Below are 17,145 nucleotides of genomic sequence, written 5' to 3' on the forward strand. Positions count from 1 at the left end.
GGAAGTGAACAATTCCCTGTTTCGTTGGACATTTTTGGCAACGTTGCTAAAACTGAAATAAAGTTAAGAAGCAAAGCAGTTATCTATTTATTAGAATAAGTGTTTAGATTTGTTTTGCCCAATAAGTTCTTTGAGATATGTCAATAAGTTTCATTACTTCCTTTCAGCGATGCCTTTGTTCTGGTTATAATCTGAAAAGGGATGGCAAAATCATGTTCCTTTCTCTATTGATGTTGCAGCTTTAGAGGTTGCAATTTATTGATTCAGAAGGTCAAAACTTCATGGTCATCATACTGATGGTTAATGGAAAGGAAGTGTTTGCAGATTGAAATATGCTGTTCTCTGAGAGTTGTACATATGGGCATTACATAATTAACAACAACAAAGTATTTAATTTTGGAACTATATGAAACTTTCATTCAGCCCTTCTGTTTTTGTTTTTTTTTTTTTGTTTTTTTGTTTTTTAAATAATGATGAAACTGAAGCCTAGAGAGACTAAGTGATTAGACTTAGGTTTTACAGGTCTCCAGAATGCCAGTAGAATGTCAGGATAACATATGACATCTGCTTTCAGTGATAAAAAAAGCTTTCAGCTTATCTACACATTGACCATTAAAGGTATATTCAGGGTCCATATCTGCTTTTAATTATGTTAATACTTGCATTAGAATGGTCATTATGCTTATAATATGAATATGACACTTAAATTCAATTAAAGTAAGTACTCTCAGTAGCTGATATTCTCTGGCATTTGGATGGCAATAGGGTCTATTTTTTAGTTAGTAAGTCTTTAGGGGATAGCTCTTAAGGAGAACATTTTAATGTTTGTAGATTGGTTGGGAAGATGAGTGAAGAAGCAAAATGATTTAGAGATGAAAGAGCGAGCCATTTCTTTTGGTGGGAATATAGGTGATGAGATCTTATTTTAACTCTAATCTGTTGCTCTTTTGCAATATTGGAAAGGTGGCCTAACTTTTTGATGTCTCTGTATTCATTGTAGACCTGGAAAAGTAGTGTCCCAACTCCTTGACATTTTGGAAGAATTGCCTGGAAAGCACAAGGTGTTTGGTGTTAAAGATATCTGTAGTCATTTGAATTGGCATGGCAAATGATTAACGTTTACCCCCAAATAAAAATTTGGAACTTTGACTTTGGTCATAGCCAAATTTTTATTTGGGGGTAAATGTTAATCATTTGCCATGCCAATTCAAATGTCTACAGATATCTTTAACGCCAAACACTTTGTGCTTTTGCATTTGGATTAGGTCCTAGGGAATGGAAAACAAAGTATACTTTATTTATTTTTAATTTAAAATTTTACTGCTGCAAATATTATAAAGAACAGCTTTGTTGATTTTTATGCTATTGGGCCTACATGGTGAATGCAAGCTATGAAAAAGTTTGGGTAAGTTGGGTAGTTGTTTTGTACTTTGTCTCCTTTCTGTGCGTTGTCAGTGTTAGTCACTGTGTTAGTGTGCATTGTGAATCTTCTCCCACATTCCTCTCTCTAATGAGCTAGGCTTTTTGTTACAATAATGAAGGTAGTTTACTTAGAACCACTCAGTCATATGCAGTTGTCACTTAGGCTCCAGAGGTCTTGGTATGTTTACTTACTGAGAATTACTCACGGCCATTGTTTAGAATGTATTGAACGAGGTTCTTGCAGTCTGTGCTGGGTACAAAATTTAATTAAAGCCGTTATTCAAGACACTTTACTAGGGCCCTTGTGTTTAATCCACAGATTCAAAATGATCAGTGCCAGGAGATGGACACCACCACTGACAAGTGGGTAAAACTTACAGACAATGGAGAATGGGGCTCTCATTCTGTAAGTCTCTTTGTATTTCCTTCTTCTTTCCCAACTTTTCCTTCTTCTTTTTTTTTTTCCCCAACCTTTTCTTCTTCTTTCCCAACTTCCCCTTCCTTTCATAACTTTAAAAAAAAGTGTATTTTAAGAAAAAAAATCAAAATTAACTATTAATTTAGATGATTTCTGGTTAGGGAAAAAATTACCCCTAGTTTCATGGACTCAGCTTCCAATTTTCAGGGTCTTTTCCTACCTTTTTCTTTCTTGTTAGTTTCTTTTTCCTTCCCCTTCCCATCATAGTCTAATTTTCCTCCCTTTCAAAGGGGCATCCATGAGAAAGAAGGCTGTTCAAAACTAATATACAAAACATTTGAGTTTCTAAGTTTGTAAATGTGCCTGTCATATGTGATCAAATGAGTGGCTCTTGTCATCGGAAGGATCTGTGAATTCCTTTTATCTTTTGCTGCACTGTGCCCAACAAGTGATATTCAAGCTTGTTTTGTTGGGTACTATGCTGTCTCCATTTGTTGAACAGCTCTGTTTATCACAAAATTTATCTATGTTTGGAGCCTCAACCTGCCTCCTCCCTATTTGCCACACATTGGTTGAAATTCTACCTTCTCTAGTTACATGAAGTAAAGTAACTGCCTGCTTCCTTACAGGACAGCTCCTTAAATGCTTGAAGGCAATTATCAGGTAACGATTCAGTGAATCTGTTATTATTTGAGGCACTGTCTCTTTGGAGTGAGACATAGATTTAATATCTAACTCTGTTTTATAGTTGTGTTTCTTTAGGCAATTTGCTTAATCTCTTTGTGTCTGATGTTTTCATTTGCAAAATAGGAATAATCTTTGCATGATTAAATCAGAAGATATGTGGGAACGGCCTAATATGGTGCCTACAATGTAGATCGAGCTCTATTTCTATAAGTGACCATCAATCCTTGTCTTTGTGGTTGTAGCAGGTACCTCATCCTTGGGTGATTAATATAATGTACCCTTTCAGAATATTTTAAAAAATCTGTATATCTGATAATAATATTAATAACATTTAAGATCCATATACTTTAACACCCATTTAGCTGGGCTTTGAAGGTACAAGTAACCCTTAAAAACAAATATGCTTTCTTCACTTAAAAAGATTTAATACAAGGGAAAGTGCTTAATGCACTACTTTTACTTAATTTATTACTTCACTGAAATAGTTGGGTGGATTGTAATTTTATACAGCTTGAATTTGTCCAACCAGAGACTGCATAGAAGAATAAGGGGGGTAAATAAGAAAGCAAGGAACTCTTAAAATTAGTTCACTTACCTGTATAAACATGAAATTTATAAGAAAATTAGTTTGATTTTACAATTAGCAAATATTCCAGTAGCAAAGGAAACCAATACTACATATAGTAGTATTAATGTTCTAGAGTAAGAGAGTTAAATCAGATTATCACATAAGAACAGTCCTATTTTTTCTTGTTATTGTTGCTGTATTTTTATTAAATATTTTTTTAAAATAAACAAACTCATTCTGTTGCCTTTTGTTTTCAGAACTCAAAGATCTTATAAATAGTGGCAACCTGTAAATATACAAGTGGGCTGAGGGACTTTCACCCTCTAAAATGGAATCTTTTTAAATATAAACTAAGACTTCATGCAAATGGTTTGAGAATCATTTTATGTGTTTGTTTAGACTTGAAGATTTCTTCTTTTCTATTTAATATATTTTGTGGATTAGCAAACTCCATTTTTTTTTCTTTTAAGAAAGTGTAAACTTCAGCGGAGGTTAGGTCAGAATTAACAGTGGACTTAAATCTGTGGGTTTTAAATTAATGGCGTTTTATTGTATGGATTGAAAAAGTATGTAAGGGAGTAGCTTTTAGGTGTGGGAAATGGCATGGCTTATCTGACCTGAGTGCCTTTATGTTTCTCTTTATAGGTAATGCTGAAATCAGGTACAAACATACTCTACTGGAGAACTACAGGCATCCTTATGGGTTCTAAGGCGGTCAAGCCTGTGCTGGTAAAAAATATCACAATTGAAGGTATTTCATGGCAGTCTGGTTTAGTAGTCACTAGTGACTACTAAATATTAATGTTTTGGTTTGGGTGGTTCAAAGGTTTATAGAACAGAAATTAATATGTTAGGAAATCATATAGGTCTGGAGACCCTGGTTTTACTCCTAAGAAATCGGCAGTTGTTTTCTTTTTTTCTTGTACACTTGAACTAAATTATTTAATCATTGCAAAAAAGAGTAAACATGATGACAATTTTAGATGTCTGTAAACAAAAAACATGTCTCTGTGTTAATAAGACCCTATTATTCCTCTGAGAAATGTCTATTGTGCCAGACATTGGGCTTGCTCAGGGAACTGATGACCTGGTCACTGCTATATCCATAAAAATAACAGTAAACATCTTGACCTGACTCTTCCCTAAACCTTTTGTGCTTGTCTGAATCAACTGGGCAATTTCTGGCCCAGGAGAGCAGCTGATGAACCCTGGCATGGTTCATTCTCAATTAAGGGTATTTTTAATTAAAGCAGTGATTCACCTTTATTAAACTTTGGCTTACATTTTAATATGTTCAATGTGGGCTTGTTCCTGTGAACAATGTGTTAACTCATTAGTCATAAGGACATCTGCTGACAAAGGCTGGAATTACAAACCAGAGGAGAAGTCAAGCCATTCCTAGGTCTTACCTGTGACTTAATCAGCAGTGGGAAAAAAAAAGGGAATGGGTTATCATAAGGATCAGATAATTACAGGCCTATAGAATTAGAGGGAACCTTAGGGTTTATCTCATTTTTGAGTTAGTGGAGTTGTCTTTTGACAGCTCAGTTAATACAAGTACTATACCTCTATCAAAACTTATCACTTGTTTGCTGACTTGATTGTGCAGTTCCTTGCACACAGTAAATGCTTTCTTAGTGCTGGATGAATAAGATAAAAGATTTGGGCTGACCTTACTGTAAATATTTCTCCCTCACTTCTGGGTAGATGCAGAAGTAGGTGCTGATTTGCTTGTTCGTATTGGGTCCTCCTCCCATGCTCTGTTTTTCATTACCGCACAGGGGTGGCGTACACATCAGAATGTTTTCCTTGCAAGCCAGGCACATTCAGCAACAAACCAGGTTCGTTCAACTGCCAAGTGTGTCCCAGAAACACCTATTCTGAGAAAGGAGCCAAAGAATGTATAAGGTGTAAAGAGGACTCTCAATTTTCAGGTAGAACTAGTTTATACTCTGCTTTTTTCTTTCTAAATGTATGTTGGTCAAGTGTATATTTATAAGCCAGAAGTCACCCATAAAGTATGACAGCAGTGGTGGCTGAAACCGAAGTGCTGAAGTGAATTGATGTTGAATGGATAAAATATGACATCTTCTCCCTTTCTGCTGACTTTCCCCTATATAGGTCTATGATTTGTTTTTCTTTTCCACACCCCACAGGCAACTGCTATGGATATGTTTAGACTCATCTAAAAATGTTTATACTTTTACATGATTTGTTGGTGTAGAGACATACGTAGAAACTTTTGATTTGTTCCAAATTTCCAATATACAGCGATGATGAAGAAATCTAATATCTTCTGGGAAAAACTGTGATATACTACTCCGTGTGTATCATAGAAACACTTATTGCTCTAGGGAAAATAAAAATGTAGACATTTATTTTCTTTACACCTAGGTAGTTCTACCTAAATTACCCTGGTAAGGTTATTTGTACTTTTTAGTTTGCTTTTTCTTTTTGCTTTTTGCCTTTTCTTAGACGCAAAATAATTGACCCATTTCTGAAACGCTTTTTTTTATGTTGCAGAGGAAGGATCCAGTGAGTGTACAGAGCGCCCTCCCTGTGCCACAAAAGACTATTTCCAGATCCATACTCCATGTGATGAAGAGGGAAAGGTACCAGCAGTGTTGCGTCAACTCCATCCCATATTTTTGCAACCTTCTTTCCAATTTGAGCAGACTCTAATTTGTTCATGAGAGAGATTTATGACACACGTATGTAAGTGTAAAGAAGAAATTTTAGAGTTTAGGGTTTGAAGTCTGCCTTCCTGGCTTTGAATTTCAAATATACAATTAAGTCCTGGGGGTAACTTATTTGATGTCTCTAGGTCTCAATTTTTTTATTTGTGTAATAGGGATGATATTGGCACCTACTTTATAAAGCTGCTATAAGAACATTCAAGATATTTAATGTAAAGTTCCTAACCCAGTGCCTGGCGCATAGTGCTCAGTAGATGACTGCTACTGTTAACAGTTATATTTTTTCCAGAAGTAATAACATGAGAGAGCACAGCCTTAAAATGTGTAGTGTGACTCACAGGATGGAAAGTTCTTATAACTTCTCTTTAATTATTTGGTTACTCAGTAGGTTTTGTCAGTAAAAACCATGCAGCCATGGGCTATTCGGTTATGGCAGATTACTGTGTAATTGCAATGAGAAAATGCAAAGTAAGTACCATATAAATGGCACATAGCCAGAGGAAAAATGCACACATGAGCTCTGCAGTTGACCTGCTGTCCTCTTAATTAAAGAATTAGCCTACACCAGCCTGTGTCAGTGAGGGGAATCTGAGATCAAAGTGGCTGCTACGGATCGTTGCTTCTTTATGTTTGCATCTTTGAAATAATAACATTTATTTTCTTGACTTAGTTTGGAAAGCACATATAGATGTCAGGAAATTTATTACTTTCTTCTCTTATTTTTGCATCCCTAGATTCTAATCTAGATTGTTATATTACTATTTATCTTACCTTAGGTCCTTAAGTTTTCTTTAAGGAATATTATTTGGAATGGTTAAGAGCAAGTACATTCTAGTTTAAATTAGTGGCAAATTGTAACGATAAGAAGTGCAACTATTACTTTCAGTAAGAACAGTAACTCAAACTAACAGCTGTTAACTGACAAGGAGTTGTAAAGTAAGGTCCTGATAGTCCTATCATGATGCCAAGTAAGGGCTGTTTTTTTAGAAAATACATGCAGAGAGGTACCATTAAGGTGAATTGAAAAGTAATTTCCATTATGTTTGTTTAGGTAAACTTTTCTTAAACTTGCCTTATTAATAAGTAAGGCAAAAGTAAATTTAGTTTATTTTATATAATAATCAGTTCAGTGTTACTGAGGCTTAAAGGAATGGGATCTAATGTATAATAGGATCTTGTCTAATCTACAATGAAAATATACAAAAGCTGTATATTTGGCCGGGCACGGTGGCTCAAGCCTGTAATCCCAGCACTTTGGGAGGCCGAGACGGGCGGATCACGAGGTCAGGAGATCGAGACCATCCTGGCTAACACAGTGAAACCCCGTCTCTACTAAAAAATACAAAAAACTAGCTGGGCGAGGTGGCAGGCGCCTGTAGTCCCAGCTACTCGGGAGGCTGAGCCAGGAGAATGGCGTGAACCTGGGAGGCGGAGCTTGCAGTGAGCCGAGATCGCGCCACTGCACTCCAGCCTGGGCGACAGAGCAAGACTCCGTCTAAAAAAAAAAAAAAAAAAAAAAAGCTGTATATTTATTATGTTAATTACATCCATGAGTATAATGGCAGTAAGTAGCATGACAAAATCTATTTGACCTGGGCCTAATGGATGTAAGACCTTATATTAAATGTATAATATGCAGAATACACACAGCTGCATAGACACATATGTGTATATGGGTGTACACACGGGCATGCTGTGTACACATATACACATAAATTATATTTTTCTGTTGTGTCTGAGTGAAATTTGAACATGTTCTTGTTATAGAAGAAAACAATGTGCTAGCATGATTTTTTTAAAAGAAAAGTGATTTAAGATATTTCAAGATAAATGTTTCTAGCTTCAAAAGTAAAGCAATGGGGACTTAGTGAAATAATATATGTAATGAAGTTTAGATTGCACATGTGAATTTGGGATTTTTTGGGTAACATTTTCATTTGTTCTGGTTTCATCTTTTAAAATGGCATTTTAGCTGGGTGAAGTGGCATGCACCTGTAGTCTCAGCTACTTAGGAGGTTGAGGCATGAGAATTGCTTGAGGCCAGGAATTTGAGGCTGCAGTGTGCTATGATGGCACCTGTGAATAGCCACTGTACTCCAGCCTGGGCAGTGTAACAAGACCCTGTCTCTTTAAATAAATACATAAATAGATGTTTAATTCTTGCTGAGAATAGCCTGGTGATTTGCCCGTGGTTTAATGATGTTTCTCAGGTGGTTCAATGACTATATGTTGGTTCTGTCTGTCCTGTTATGTTCTCTTTGTCTTATTTTGCCCTACTTGGAGAGAATCAAGTTGATTGACAAGGAAATCAGCTATTGAGGCATATAGATTCCAAACATTACCATCGATATGACATAGGAGTGTTACCACAAGTTTTCTGTATTTATTTTGAATCTTAGTTTAAAATAGATTGCATTGCTTAAATTTCTTTCTGCCTGTGGGGGAAGTTTTTCAGGAAAATTTTAATTTGTAATTGAAATTATTCTAATTAAGAGATTCTTATAAACATCGTGAAAAATATGGAATGGCTTGCTCATTCATACTTTTAGTAAATCTTTACTGAGCACTGGTTATTTATAGAATACTGGGTAAGGAGGGCAGAGCTAAGGATAGAAGAAAAACGTAAATGTCTCCATAGATGTAGAGCAGTGGCTGTCGAATATTAGTGTTCATCAATTTCACCTGGAAGGCCCTGTCCCAGATTTTCTAATTTAGTAGGTCTGGAGGAAGGCCTGAAAATTTGCATTTCCAGGACGGTGCCAGGTAATTCTGATTCTGCTGGTCCAGAATCTCAGCATTTCGAGAACCATTGGTCTAGACTCTAGAGGAAGAGATAAATAGTCAGTCATAGAAAATGAATTATTATTTCCAATTGGGATTAGTGCTACAGCAGAGAAGTTTGAATTTTATGAGGTTCTTACCCAGTCTGGGAAGGCCTCAGGGCTGTATTAAAAACTGGGCAAGGCCGTGGAAGGAGAGCATTTTTGATAGAGGAGCGGGATGGTGAAGACCTGACATGGGAAGGAACATGTTGTATTTGAAGAACTAAAAGAATGTGTGACTAGAATGTGGGGATGTGGGCGAGGGATTGCATTAGGTGCGGCTAATGACATAAGCTATTGCTAGAAAAGGCATGGTTTCACAGGGCCACATTAGGAATTTTGGCCTGTATCCTAAGAGCATTTAGCAATCCCTGCAAGTTTTTTGGTATCAGAGTGATGCAATGTGATTGGATTTATACTTCATATAGATCCCTTTGGCAGTATTTTATAAACAAGATTAGAAGGGGACTAGAGAGAATGAACACTTAGAAGTCTCATAATGCCCTTCTCCAGGTGAGAGAAGAAGGAAGTGAATGATAGTAAAGGGAATAGACAGAAGAGTGTGGATTAGAGAAATAGGAAGTAAAGTTCACAAAATGTGATGGTTAATAAGATGGAGGGGGAGGAAAGTATTAAAGGTGGGTTGGTAGAGGTACTATTTGGTTAGAGAGAAGGTCTAGAGGCAAGGAGGGAAAGACCGTGAGTACAGTTTTGACCATGTTGTGAGATGGGGCAAGAGGAGATGTTGAAAGGGCCATTATGTACATCAGTCTGGAGCTTAGTAGAACATCTGAGCTAGCTATGTGAATCTGAAAATTATAGCAAATAGCTGGTAATTGAAGCCTTGGGGTTGGGTAAAAGTTTTCAGGGAGATCATAGAGTGGGCTTAGAAGTCAGCCATAGCTAGGAGAGATGAACAGGAATGGTGCCTGAGGAAAATGGCTGGAGAAGTGGGAGAAACCAAGGGAGTTACTATCATAGAGTATTTGCATGACTGGAGTGGTTAAGAAGGCTGATGCTCCTGCACAATCACCCTAGATGAGGGCTGAAAAGTATCTATTGGATTTGGCAACATTGAATTAAATGGTGGCTTTAAAGAGCCATTTTAAAACATGGAAACCAGGTTGAATTGGGTGAAGAGATATAAGGATTTAAATCCTCTAATATATAGAGTAAGGCATTCTCTCACCAAATATCTGTGGGACTTACTACGTATCAAGTTGTGTAAGGCCCTATACAGATGCAAAGAAGTAAACAAACATGGATAATTACTTGGTGTTCTTGGCCCATGGTTAGGTTATGAAAGTCTCAAGGAGACAACACATTTTTATATGACATTATTCCCTGTGGTGAATAAATGAAGATTCCTAAATGTGGCTTACTTGAATTAAAACTTAGTATATGCAAAATAGAGATGTAAAACATAGATAAATAAAAGAATATTCACTTCTCAGTAAACATTCACTACAAAATTAAGTAGTGAGTTGAAAGTTTTATGTATGCTTTGTTTAAAAAAATTAGTGCCTACTTCTTACATAAAATGAGGTACACTCATATAGGTGCACACAAGCACATATACAAATTCAGTGTTTGATGTTTGAACTAAAAAGAATACTGATCAGTGATTTTACCAACAAACCTAGTCCCCTAGAAGATGGGGTCTTTCCCTGTTCAGTGTCATGAAACAAATACATGGAACTGAAAGTGAATGTCAAGCAATGCAGGCTTTTTTCGAGGGTCATGAACTGAGAAGTAGGAGCATGGTTCACAACTTCTCTGTTAGTTAGGGGTGAGGGAGTTAAAATATAGGATTTCTCTAATGAAGTGATTGGACATGAAAAGCAAGGGGAGGAATATTCATGTGTTTTCCAGAAATGGGCAGTAAACTTCCTGGAACTAGAGTGCTGCCTGCCTTTTTGTCCTTTTATGGCTTCTTTTGGCCATTGTCATAGCACTGGTGGAAGTGTCACTTAGTATGGAAATAAAATTGTGAGATTATAATGAAACCTGAGATCCTTTAAGTCATTTGGTCATCTATCTTGGTTCTAACCAGTCTCAGCTGGTCTGGTTACAAAGGGAACTTTTTATCACAGGCATCCTGTTTCTTAAAGATAAACACAGGTAGGGCAGGGTGGAAATTCAGCTATGTTATGTAGGCATTACACCAGGTAACAGTGACACTGGGCAAGAGTTAATCAAGAGAAGATGTGTTGAATATTAGCAGGATATTTGACAGAGCATCTCATGATTTCCTTATGGATAAGATGAATTGTGGACTAAATGATATGGTTAAGTAGATACATGACTGATTGAAGAATCATATATAAAATGTTTGATTTGATAAATGATTATTATCAGCTTAGAGTACAGTATAATACATATTTGATATATTTATATATTTGCCATAGGAATATAAATATAGCAAGTCATTTATACATACTGTAACTCATACAAAGAAGAATATAAGTCAGATGAGTTTTCAACATTTTATTTAAAAATCATTAACTTCATAAAGACATTAAGAATATGTATATCAGTTTGTGAATCAATAAAGATTAGAATGATAAAATTAAGATTCAGAAAGACTCCAGTGTGCTTGAACAATGAGCTCAAATTAGTAAAATCAAAATTTATTTGTGTGAAATAAACTCTCAGATATAAAAGCATTGAGAAAAGAGAAAATAATTACTTGCAAAGAAGATTTCCAGGGAAATCCAAGCTTTAAAAGACCTAGCTCACCAAATAAAAAATGCAACAGCTATTTCAAAGTGGGGAAAATTCTTCCCCCCCAAGAATACAAAGAATAGTTTTCAATTAAGCTGTTCATGGTTAAAAACAGCAAGTTTCTCATTTGTTTATCATATCCACAAAGGTTGTCTCATATCCACTACAAAAGGGAGTGGGGAAAAGGTTATTTTTGTTTGGGAGTTAGTAGACAGAAAAGACTTAAGTTTCTATTTATTTTGGGTATTACACTGAGGCAGAGTAACCTGTGTGGTGTTTGTCTCCCTCAGCCACTCCCCTATTGTGGGACATGATTCACATGTTTCCTTTCAATGGGTGCTTGGGGATAATTATAAATTCTCTAGTAATGAATTTAAAAAATATGTTTCAGAAATTGGATGGGAGCCCTGACTCAAACCAATGTAAAACTGAGGAACAGAGAGGGGAGGAGGCAGGAGCCTGTTGACTCGTTTAACTGGGAAGTCAATATAGAACAAATTATTTTAAGTTGTTATCTTGCTGTGTAATGCTAATATTCTTGGCTCAATTTGATTTCCTTCTCAGGCAAGCCCTTTCCGGTGTTGCAAGATGCTCACTGTCATCTCCACCCAAGCCATTATTATCCTCACAGCTCTTGATACTACAAACACTGACTGAAGCTTCAGAAAAGACTGATTGGCTTTACTTGAATCATGAGCCCAAAGCCAATCAATCGTTCTCTCCGGGAGTGTTGGATACTCTGATTGCATGTCTTAGTTCACCTGCAAATTCCTGTAGCTGGGGAGGCCAAACTCTGTAATTCCCAGTTCCTTTCAGCATCACACAGATCAGTTCCCAAAGAAAAAAAGATGGTCACAGTTACCAGAATAAAAAGAGAATGATTTTGCACAGGTTCATAGAAAGCATATACTCTTAAATATCATAAATAGGTCTGGCGAGATTGTCTTGGTATACTGAGAATTTCCATGGAAATTTGCACATACCTTCTTGATACTTACATAGTGATTATAGATTAAAAGATCACTTTATCACAAATACTTGATCGTTTCCCTTACCAGATTCTCAGCTTCCTGTATACAGGGACTGGTTCTTATTTATTTAAAAAAAAAATCTCTAAGCCTAGTGTAGTACCTAGCACATAGAAGGTAATGAAATGTCTATTGAATTAGTGAGAATTAGTAAATGAATGAGTGATTATCACATTTTGAGTGCTGTGTTCTGTCTTTGGCATACAGTTTGAGAAAATTTTGACAAAAGGGGAAGAATCTAGAGGACAGAGGCCAGGATATTTTGTATAAAGTATGACTGAAATATTTGGAAATATTTTTTCAGGTAGAAGGAAAACAGCAAAGGATGGAAAATTGTGATCATCTTTGTGATGTTTCCTACTTGTCTTACAGACATTTGATATCTTTCCTTTGGTCACTCATGTCATTTTGTGTTTCTCTTGGAGAAGATGATGATGAGACAGTAATTATTGTAACAGTAATGGTAGTGTTAATACCATGAGCAGCTATCATTTCCATATTTGTGAACGTACTCTCTTCATATGTGCATGTGTGTGTATATGTATGTGTATTCAAACATTGCCTCTAATTTCTTTCAACATCTGTGTAATTTAGACATTCCTGTACCCAGTTTTCAGATAAGAAAACTGAGGCTTAATGAGGTTAACTAACTTCCCTGTGATCATAGCTGGTCATAGCTGGTCTTAGGTCTGGAATTCTAACTCAAATAGTCTGTTTCAAACTGTAGTGCTTTGTATCCCTTTCATGTTTTTTAGTTTTTACATTATAATAGCTGTAAACCTGTCTTATCATTATTAGACTACAACCTTTTTCAGAGCAGTTTGCCTAATTCTTGAATCTCCCATAGTACTTTGTCCTATGCATAGTAGGTACTCAGTGAGAATTTCCTTAATAGGGTATTTCAAGTATTTGAAGGGAAATTTTAGAAAAGAAGAACTCAGGTGAACTTAGAGAAGGTAAATTCCAGTGGGATGTAGTGATGTGCTAACAAACAGAGCTGCCCAATACTGGAATGGCATGTTTTTTCAATTAGGGAACTTTCTGCTGATGCTCGAAGAGTGCCTGGCAGGGAGGATATTTTAAAAGGGAGCCTTCTTAGAAGGAAGCATTAGGCTATACAACTTCTTCATCTCTGGAGAGGTGAACTCCAGATCACAGAGAGTTTGCTAGTGTTCAAATGTCTGATATTTTATTTGCCTTTTAATGATCTTCAGTGTTGCAAATTATTCCAAATGCTCAATGTCTGTAACACAGTACTTCTAAATTATATAGCAGGACAAATATGTAGGGGATATTAAAAATAGGGTGTAAAGGGATTCAGTTTTTAGATCTGCCTTTCTGTGCACAGGATTTAAGCAAGTCAAATATACTTAGAGCCTATGTTTCTTAATTAGGAAGATGGGAGAACATGGAATTTCTCAGAGACTAGGGATTTCTGAATTGTTTAAAATAAAATTTTTTGAATAGTCTGTTTTTAGCACTCTTTTTTTAAAAGCAGCTTTATTGAGATATACTTCTCATACCATATCATTCATTCATTCAATGAGTATAATAATTCCGTGTTTTTAGTATAGTCACCACAATTTAATTTTAGAACATTTTCTTGCTTAAAGCCCTGAACTGCCAGTAAAATGTTAAATTTCCATGGTGTCTTCCACATAAAGGCAGAAGATGGTCAAAGCTGTTGAGTATTTAGGGGATATATTAGTCTATTCTCACACTGCTATAAAGAAGTACCTGAGACCAGATAACATATAAATAAAAGAAGTTTAATTGGCTCATGATTCTGCAGGCTGTACAGGAAACATGGCTGAGGAGACCTCAGGAAACTTATAATCATGGTAGAAGGGGAAGCAGGCATGTCTTACATGGACAGAGCAGGAGGAAGAGAGAGAAGGGGGAGGTGCCACACACTTTTAAACCAGGTCTCATGAGAACTCACTGTTACAAGAACAGCAAGGGGGAAATCTGCCCCCATGATCTAATCACCTCCCAACAGGCCTTACCTCCAACATTGGGGATTACAGTTCAACATAAGACTTGCATGGGGACAGAAATCTAAAACATATCAGAGGGGAAGGAGGTAAACACATGGGAAAAGAGAAAAGCAGCAAAGCCTTCATAGAAAAGGAAGGTAGGTGAATGCTGGTATGTATTTGGGCAAGCTGACAACCTACTTAGCACAACTGTACATGCTGAGCATGGCTTTGAAGGAGGAGTCAGATACAAGTTGGCAGCATGGTGTGGGTAATTCCAAGAGAGACAAATGATGAGTGCCCAGTGGCTTGCAACTGGAAAAGATCAAGGTTTGAGACCGGCTGGGAGATAAGAAATTGCCTGCTTGGCTGAGACCACCTGAGCCAGAACATCATGGAGCACAAGGCAGTTAGGTTAGGGTCAGTTGGTAGACTTTCTAAAAAACACATGTAATTTAGCCCTGATGAGTTCAGCCAATGTATAAAGACTTAGTACATTTGTGAAGTGACAACTGAAGTAAGAAATCAGACAACCTTGGACAAAGCCAGTCTCAAAATTTGCCTAAATTTTAGTCCTCTCAGTTTTGAGTTCTGTTTTTATATGAGAATCGGCTTCCAGTTGATTCTTAAACTGTGTGTGATTTTTAAAATGTATTTTTTTCATGCTATATGTGAATACAGGTACTGGGTCTGTTTTGTGATCTTAATAATAACCTGATAAATTTTGCTATATTAGGGTTTTGGTTTTATAAGACATTTCATAATTTTATCTCAACTTGCCAAAAAATGAATTGATTATTGATTTTTCACCTGCACTGAGAGCCCTCTGGTTCTAAGTATCATTAATATTATTATCTTTACCTAGTCAGCCAGACTTGAAAACATCTGTCTCCATTAGAGAGAGAGGCAGAGAATCAATCTGCCATGTGAAACAAGAGGCTTTGTAAATAAAACTTTTACTATAGAGTATTTGAAATTTGGTTTCTACATTTTTAAGTATCTTAAAGTGGTGTACATTTTTTAATTTTTAAGAAGTTAGTTTGCACGTATCGAAAGTCATGTGGTTAGCTGACTTCTCAAAACATATTTGCATATTTTATTATTTTTACCTTTATCAAACTGACTCTTGTTGACTGGTGTTACTTTACCATTATTAGTTGTGTTTGACTTTTGGGCAAATTAAGAGCTCTAATCTGGAGTGTTTCCTTATTTATAAACTTGAGGATAGTAATATGTACCTCTTAAAATATTTGAGAAGATTACCTAGTACAGGGTGTCAGCACCACCCCCCATTCCCACATGGGAACCAACTACTGTCAACAGTGCAGTAGCTCACACATAACACAATCCATTTTTATTAATGTCAAAATAAATCATCAAGATAGTGAATTAAGTAGGATTTGAAATTTGTTTTATATGCTTGTTAAACCAGAATTTTAAAAAAGTAATCTCCCCAGTATGATGATGTTTCATTTGCTTAGATTCTCTGAATTTTATATTGCTTTTCTTAAGGGGAGTTGAGGGCCCCTATGGATATAGTATCTGATGTATTTTTCCAATTATTTAGGAGTCCTTAGCAGGAACAGCCATTATTTTACAGATGGTAAGAAAGGCAGGTGTGTGAAGTGGATGGCTAAAGTGTTTCATGACGCAAGTCATAAAATGAATGTGGAAAAATAGAGTTGTAAAAAGAAAAAATGTTATTTATAATTATGTTGAGACTTTTACTTTAAATCATTTTCTTAAGCATCTTTCTTCAGATAAGTTAATCTACTCTTCCATAAGAATACTCGAGAATAAAACTGGGTGCCTAAAGGAGTTACTATACATGATTTTCTACTAACTGGAAATAGCTATGGACAATTGCCTTTTATTTTGGTTCCCCAGCTTTAATAGTAGATTTCCTATTGCAGAAGTTGTTTTAAAGGATAAAAAATACTTTTAGCAGATTATGTGTTTAAGAAAAGGAACTTTTAGTCTCTTTTAAAAATGCCGTATTTAGTTATTAAATAGTTGATTTATTTATATTTTTGCATTTAGAATACCTTTTCTATTTTCCTCCACTGAGATATCAATTTTGTTTTGGAATGGCTAACCCATTTGGTATTTCTGGTTTAAAAATGAGAATAAAAATTTGGTAATATTGGCTTTTGGGGTTTGGCTGAGTTACAGCTGTTTTCTTATATTTTGCTTTGTGTGGGGGTGAATGCATGTGTGTGAGAGAATAAAAGGGCAGAGTTTAAAAGACTGCTCTCCTTGAAGGCAGAGGCTATCTTAATCATGATGTTCAGAGCACATGAATCAGGACCTGGAAGCCTCTGGGGTAAATATTTTAGCTACAGCTCTTGTGGTCTAACATCAGGTTATTGAAAGAGACTCAGAGAAACACTACCAATATTATGAACTGACAGGATTGAAATGTGAATCTTGATGTATTCTTTTTGAAAAATAACCTTTTCATGATTGCTATGTGCAAAGCGTAATGAAATGTGCTGTTGGAGGAAAGGAAGAGGGTAGTGGAAGTCTCAAAATGAATAAAAACAAGTTACTGCATAGAAACTTAATGTCAGCTATGGAATAAAGGGAATGAATGGATAGAAGAGTAAGGGTGATAAGCAGGTTACCTATATTTTAAACAGTTATTTCATGATGAGGAACATGCTATGTATGAAGGAAGGCCACCTATAGCTTAGGGTAAAAACATTTGGAAGTAACAGTCATTTCCCCACCAAAGTTCTCTCTCTTCTCTCATTTTGTCACTGATGTTTTAGCGTCTTTCGGCTGGCCCTTCTATTCATTTGCAC

At 36.1% G+C, this 17,145-nt stretch overlaps 1 protein-coding gene across 6 annotated transcripts in view; it reads left to right on the forward strand.

The window, feature by feature from the left end:
* The window catches only part of ELAPOR2 (endosome-lysosome associated apoptosis and autophagy regulator family member 2), a 209,953-nt gene that overhangs the window by 111,273 nt on the left and 81,535 nt on the right, over positions 1–17,145 (forward strand). For all 6 annotated transcript variants that reach the window (XM_077995045.1, XM_077995048.1, XM_077995047.1 and 3 more), the window contains 4 exon segments: positions 1,742–1,828; positions 3,741–3,846; positions 4,877–5,029; positions 5,619–5,707. In XM_077995045.1, coding sequence (XP_077851171.1) covers positions 1,742–1,828; positions 3,741–3,846; positions 4,877–5,029; positions 5,619–5,707 — 435 coding nt within the window.

The sequence above is a fragment of the Macaca mulatta genome, chromosome 3 (genome assembly GCF_049350105.2).
Source record: "Macaca mulatta isolate MMU2019108-1 chromosome 3, T2T-MMU8v2.0, whole genome shotgun sequence".
Classification (NCBI taxonomy): Eukaryota; Metazoa; Chordata; class Mammalia; order Primates; family Cercopithecidae; genus Macaca; species Macaca mulatta.